The 7,247-nt window shown below is 42.1% G+C and overlaps 1 protein-coding gene across 1 annotated transcript in view; it reads left to right on the forward strand.

Annotated features, from left to right (window-relative positions):
• TRIM59 (tripartite motif containing 59) overlaps positions 1-3,267 on the forward strand; it is a 69,411-nt gene extending 66,144 nt beyond the window's left edge. Inside the window, exon 2 of the mRNA XM_086944205.1 lies at positions 1,553-3,267. Within this exon, the coding sequence (XP_086800331.1) occupies positions 1,553-2,791 (1,239 nt within the window). The 3' untranslated portion in view covers positions 2,792-3,267. The remainder of the gene's footprint in view (positions 1-1,552) is intronic.
• Positions 3,268-7,247: the final 3,980 nt, after the last annotated feature.

Genomic DNA, 7,247 nt, shown 5'->3' on the forward strand with positions numbered 1-7,247 from the left:
TCCACTATAGTTTTCAAAGATACATGTGATACCTAGACAGTTTTTATATCAGAGTATCATCAACAGAAGGAAAATCATTCTTTGTATCGGCCACTTGCATGGTCTGTCCAGTGTCATTCTTGGGGAAGTAGCACTGCCACGTCGAAACGTGGAGCTGTGGTATAGGAAGCTGCTGGAAGTGGATTGAGTGAATCTGATCAGGTAAAAGTGTCAAACACGATTGGGGGAATTAGGAAATGAAGAAAGGGGTTGAGTTGGTAAGTAGTAACAAGGAGCAGTGGCAAGATTGAGGATTGGGATACCGTAACAGTCATGCGGGGTTAGACAAAAACAGAAGTGTGAAATAAAACAAAGTATAAATACTGATAACAGATTGGGGGATGTAGGTACGCACTTTTCCTTAACGCTTTCTTACCATGCAACAGATTTCAGTGCTGAGTATTTGCTGGTTCTGTTTTGAGAGCAGGATAGCCATATTCACAAATGACTTAATTGTATAGGTTAACAGCAGGAAAGTGCTTAGGCTAACACATATTTCTTCCCGCTTAAAGCACCTTTTGGTTTTAATGTTGTTGCCCTAGATCGAATTGTGTTCACTGAATCTTGAATTCGAGCCAGCTGTTGAAACCCATGTGTTGGAAATTGTGAGAATACATGGCTATTTGTAATAGTCTGAAATGAAGCAAAATAAGGATATGTTAAAGTTGCTGCATTTCTAGGACTACTAAAATTTATGGTATGTGAGGTAATTCCAATATTTCCTGCATATACATCATATTTCTTACATGAGGGCAAACCAGATAGTTTTGTGTTTAGAAACTACTGATATTCCCATCCAAAGCTAACTTCCCATAGTTTATCTTAACTTGAAGAATTTTAGTTTGAAAGTATTCAATAAATCAAGGGTTGATAAAGCACAACTACTCACCCGTGAGGGTCTCAAGGCGCTGGGAGGAGGTGGGGAGCAGATCAGTCTTAGTGCTTGGGTCGTTCGAAGAGCCAGGTTTTGAGGGCCTTCGTGAATTGGGGTAGCGTGGGAGATAGTCTGAGGTGGAGGGGTAGGATGTTCCAGGTAGTACCAGCGAGGGAGGAGAAGGACTTTCCTCCGGTTCTGGTCTTGCTAATCTGTGGGACGGTGGCCAGGGTGAGCTGAGCTGAGCGAAGGTGTCTTTTGGGTGCATGGAAGGAGAGGCGGCTGTTCAGGTATGCTGGTCTGGCGTTGTGGAGGGTCTTGTAAGCATGGGTGAGGAGTTTGAAGGTTATTCGCCTGTCTGCCAGGAGCCAGTGGAGTTTGCAGAGGTGTTGAGTGATGTGGCTGTGCCATGGCATGTTGCGGACCAGTCTGGCTGCGGCGTTCTGCACATTCTGGAGCTTACAGAGGTTTATATGGGTACTGATTCATATTGTGTTGTATGGCTATTTATGGTGCACTTTCCATGCCCCTAACAAGCCCAAATCACAAGGTAGATCTATCAATTACACAGTAATTTATCGCAAAATGATAGCTAATAACGAAATATATTTGCTAACATTTCTTATTTTTCTCCAACAGCAAATGAATAACTTGGAAGAAGAATTGACATGCTGTATTTGCTATAATTTATATGAAGACCCTCGTGTATTACCGTGCTCTCACACTTTTTGTAGAAGTTGTCTAGAAAGTGTGGTTCAGTCGTCAAGTAACTATTCTATTTGGAGACCAATACGATTACCTCTAAAATGTCCAACCTGTAGAAGTGTTGCAGAACTACCTCCTACAGGCATTGGAGCTCTGCCAGCCAACTTTGCATTGCGGTCCATAATTGAAAAATACAGTAAGGAAAATGGCCAAGATATTTTGACTTGCTCAGAACACAGCCGCCAACCACTAAATGTGTATTGTCTCTTGGACCGAAAGTTAGTTTGTGGGCACTGTCTTACAGTGGGACAACATCAGGGTCACCCCATTGATGACCTCCAGAGTGCCTATATTAAAGAAAAGGACACGCCTCATAAGCTTATGGAATTGTTAAGTGATAAACAGTGGACCAGAATATGCGACTTGATTGATCATCTGGAAGAACGAAAATCAGAAAGCATGAACATGGTACAAGAGCAAAAGAAAGAAGCTCTGCTGTATTTTAAAAAGATAAATGAAACGATAGAGACCAAAAAGTACGATTTGCTAGCTTCTCTGAATGACATTAATACAAGAATGGTTACAGAATATGACACTCAAATTGAGAAGATGAAGGGAATCCAAGAAGAACAGCTTGAGCTAGTGTCCCTTTGTAGCTCTATTCAAGAAGAGGATTCCCCACTTATTTTTCTAGAGAGGATTAATGATATTCGTCACCGAGTAAAAAACTTAAGAAAGCAAAAACTTCTTTCAGTAAATCAGGTCGAACTATATCCACGTGTAGAACACGTTTTGAATCATCAGTGGTCCAAAACTGAAATTGGGGAAATTGACAAACTTACCATTCCAAAGATTGAAATTTGTTCGAAAGAAGAGGCGGAGAAGAAAAGTCACGTAAAGAAAAAAAGATTTCCTCTACGCATTGTGACCGTTCTCCTAACAGCAGTTTTTGTTCCCATGTTGATGATATTGATGATGATTCTGCTTGACACAACTGTTACATTTCCAGTTTTAAGCGAAACCAGTTTATTATACATCACAGATATTATGCAGTCAGTGTCTAACTATGCCTTTGTAAAGGTGCAGGCCACAAGATCTAATTTGGACTACATTTTTGATCTGTCGTTGAAATTTATGCAGAAATTGATTTCCTATTTTTATGGGGATGTTTGAAAACATGTTTATACCTACATCTTTAGAGGCAAGAATGAACTAGAACATTCAATTTTATTGTACCTTCCTTCAATTATGATTAATAACTGAAAATTAACTTGACTTTGTATTGCTTATTAAGTTTATAGCAAAAGAGCATTGCATTTCTACTGACGTTCGAATAATATGTACACTAAAATATTTTACGATGACAAATCCTTTGTTTTTATAAAACATTGCCTGTGCTTTGGAAATAGTGTTTATTTACCTTTTTTAACTTCCATACGGTTTGAAAACACATTTTTTATGTAGACTTATTTTGAATTACTGTGGTAAAATTATTGCTGTCACTGATTTACGTTTGTTTTAGCAGAACTGCTTTTTAAACTAAAATGTTTAATGGGTCCGGAAGCCGCTAACAATGATTTCATGATTTCTCTATCATGTTATGTTATTCTGCCTTGATTTACTGCAAATACACTCTCAAATATCTGCACCTGAAGAATGGTGGTGTCTGAACGCTTATTGTAAGTAGAATATTTAAGCTTTATTATGTTGCTGGAGAATCCCAGTAAAGAGGGAGTATGTACTGTACAATTGCTGCTGCCCCATATAGTAAACATAAGGTTATTAGCTCCTTTCTGTAACTCCACAAGAAGTCAGCAGTAGGGGCAGAACCTCTGCTAACTTCTGCTCTGTTGCAGTACTTTCCAACCTTATTGATTTGGGGTGTGGGGAGGCTATTGATATTTCAGAAGTTCCACTGCTTACTGTTTTGAGCCTCTGACCGTACAGCTTTTCAGGAGGTTTAAGCAGGGGAGGAGTAGTTTTAGAGTGATAGATCACTCTTTTCCTTAGGAATATTTTAAATCGCATTAGATAGTTTGAGCAGGAAAGCAACATGACAGTGTCTTTAAAGTTCTTTAGATTTAATCTTTGCATCATGCACTCAAGAACTTGCGCCTAGTGGTAGGCGTTCCATGGGTGGGGCACGGGCGTTCTATGTATCCATCCGTGCATTTCATGCAATTCCAGATTTACCAAGGTTTATAAAGCTGAAATTGTGTGAAATTGGTGCGCCTACCACACAGAGGTGTAACAACGAGAAATATGTTTATTTCTCCTCGTTATTTCCCTTCCTGCACTAAAGCAATCTTTCCCGTAATGCAGGCATCCTTTCAGCATGGTGCAATGGTGCATGCTTTTGCGCTAGTCAGCCACAAGTGCACCCACACTGGGAGAGAGCTGATGAGTGCCATATCTTTGTAAATATGGGGCTCTTCAGCTGTCTCCTATTCACGCAATGCATCGCAGTAACTAGCCTTGCTGCACTGATTTGCATGAATTATTAGTAAATCTGCCTCTTTGTGTTTGGGGATGTGCTGATTTTTTACTTCATGAACAGAAGCACAGTAAAACATGAACCGACTACCCGTTCCCCAAATCAAGGTGCCTCTGCTATTTGTCGCGACATTTCAGAGCTGGTTTCAACAGCCCGAGACCTCACTGTCTCTTTCAGGTCTGGAAAACAGAGTTTGAGTCTATTTTTATTGTGAATAATTCTTGTGCATTTAAACTTTTTGGTACATTCACAAACTGCATTTTGTTGAATCTAAAGTAGTACTACATTACGTACCACAACTTGTTATCGTAAAACCTGGGGGCCCATACCACTGCCTCCTCTTTTCTGTGTGGAGATTTCCACCACAGTTGCAGAGATCTCTACATATGAAGTTATACGTTTTAGTAGTAAATGTTGGACGGACAAGGCAGAGTGGGTAGGAAATTGTGAATGCTTACTAAATGGGAGGACTTTGAGGAAATTTAAGGAGTGGTTTAGGAAGGGACATTGTTAGAAATTGAGGTCTTTGGTTGGCACAGGTAGGTACCTTTGCCCAAATAGAAACCCCTGCTTCTTTTCAGAATAAGGGGGATATACAATTTCGATAACCCCTGCTCACCCCCTGGGTTGCTTGGCATGCGCAGAAAGGCTTATCCCAAAGGCAATGTGTAAAGAATTTGTACTCTAACTCGCAGTAATACAGTGATAACACCACAAATGGACACCACACCAGTTAAGAAAAATATAGTATCTTTATCTAAACTCAACAAGACCAAAACAACAAAAATCCAACATACAGGTAATAAGATATGACTTTAGAACTGTTATTGCAAAAATAAAGCTTGTAGAAAACAAATAGCTCCACCTGGGTCTATTGAGACGTTATGACAACAATAAATCCAAAGTACGACGCTGACTGCGAGGAGCACAGCGTTGGCACGAAGTCACATGGACCCGCAAACAAACAGTACCTTGGAAACAAAGTCTATGACAATGCACAGCGTTGTGGAGGTGAGTTGTCGGTGCCGCGGTCGAGGCTTGCTCCCTGGCTGCCACAGGGGAGGTGAGGCATTGTGTCCGCAAGGAGGCGACGTGTCGAGTCCAGGACGGGAAGACAATTGCATCAGAGGTGAGGCATCGGTTCCCGTGACGGTGCAAAGTCGGCGAGTTTGTGGAGTCACACTGGGCAGTTATCAGTGCTGCGATAACAGTATGCAGGTGGTGCGAGCACTGGCGTCGGGAAATGCCAATAAAAACAGGCGTTAAAGGGTGTCGGAGCTGCGTTGCAGGCCAGGCGGTATGTCATGCACTTCACAAGCGGTGCCCCTGGCCTTGATACAGGTCGTGACATCACAGCGGCATCACTGCTGGCGTTGGAGACAGGGCTTCATACTTCTCTTAGGTTTCTCCCAGCCCCCAATAGCAAGAACAACCTCCAGAGGCACAAAACTGGAACAGCAACCTCTTGGCAGGTCAACACTCTCAGCAAAAGAGTTCAGGAGAGGTGGGGATGAAGTCTTTGTGTTCCTAAGACTTCAGAACAGAAAGCCTTCACACTCAGGCCCTTGGAGATTCTTCAAGCAGGTTCACAGCAAATTTCCAGTCTTTGTCCTTTACTTGTCAGAAACAGCAACTGCGGGCCAACCCCACACAGCATGCAGTAAAGGGGCAGTACTCCTCCTCACAGCTCTTCTCCTTGGCAAAGGTTCCTCCTGAGTCCCGACGTGATCTCAAGTTCTGGGGTTGAAGGTCTACTACTTATACCCCAATTTGTCTTTGTTCTCTTTGTGCAAGGGTCTCTGAGCCCAGTCCAACCCAGTTCTGTCATCACTGGTGCAGTATGACCACAGGATGGGGGAGAGAGCATTTTGCAAGGGAGACAGGCACTATTCAGGTGCAAGAAAAACTTCTCCCACTACTCTAAATGCAGCCAAGCCCCATTCAGCTCAGCTCCGAGTCATCCAGGGAGGGCCAGGCACACCAAAATCCCCCCCAGTGGATGTCCACATTGAATGCACATCCCCAGCCCCTGTCATTCCAAAGCAGACAGTCAATCCACAAACAGGCCGAGGCATACAGAATGGTTAAACAAGAAAATGCCTACTCTCTAAAAGTAGGATATTGATAGGGGGGTATACCCAGCTAGAGTCACTGGGACCTGGGCTATCTAAGTAGTGGAAGGAAGGGGTCCCAGTTGCATAGGAACAATAAACACAAAGATGAAAATAAGTCAACCAAACAATAATTTAGTCCACATTGTTTTAATCACAATGGGAGTGTATGCGATTTGGAGCGGTGATCAGGACGTGATTCACTCCGTGCTTGATACTTCGAGAATAGTTTCCCAACCAGATTACAATTGTACACGATTCCCGTCGAACGTGTTTTCTACACGGCAATGGGATTTCACACTATCGTTGATATACCGGACCACGACTGGCTTCTGAGCAACTATAATCAACGTGTGTTCTAAATTACGATCCTCCCTCACTATTGGTCTGCTCGACCTTGAATGTATTCAACATCGGGTCCTGTATATACCACGTCAGTGGTTATGTGTCCCAACCTTTCAGTCCTGATGAAGACCCCGCAGCAAGATTAGTACTACTATCTGCACATATGAGGGTCGAAACGTCGACAACCATCTGCCTTTGAATATCAACTCCACGCCCCATTGTTTTCATTTATTGAACTTTGTGGAGTGTGATTTTTGTTCGAGATGAGTGTATGAACCTGACGGTCCTGTTCTTTGTACATAATTTGTAACATTGACAAATGAGTTATATTTGTTGATTATACTGTCACTTAAGAATCTTCCTTCTTTCTTTCACTACATCCTCACACTATCACTCACCACCCTCCCTTTTTCCCGTTTTGGGGCACTGTGAAAACCACTAACTTATTGTTCTGACAAACTGTATATCCAATATACACTCCCATTGTGATTAAAACAATGTGGACTAAATTATTGTTTGGTTGACTTATTTTCATCTTTGTGTTTATTGTTCCTATGCAACTGGGACCCCTTCCTTCCACTACTCTCTAAAAGTGGCATTTTCAAACACATAATTTAAAACCATCTTTACTAAAAGAGAGTCTAAACTTTATTTCTCCATCTTGTCCCAATGGGACGTA

The sequence above is a fragment of the Lissotriton vulgaris genome, chromosome 11, assembly GCF_964263255.1.
Source record: "Lissotriton vulgaris chromosome 11, aLisVul1.2, whole genome shotgun sequence".
In the NCBI taxonomy this organism is placed as follows: domain Eukaryota; kingdom Metazoa; phylum Chordata; class Amphibia; order Caudata; family Salamandridae; genus Lissotriton; species Lissotriton vulgaris.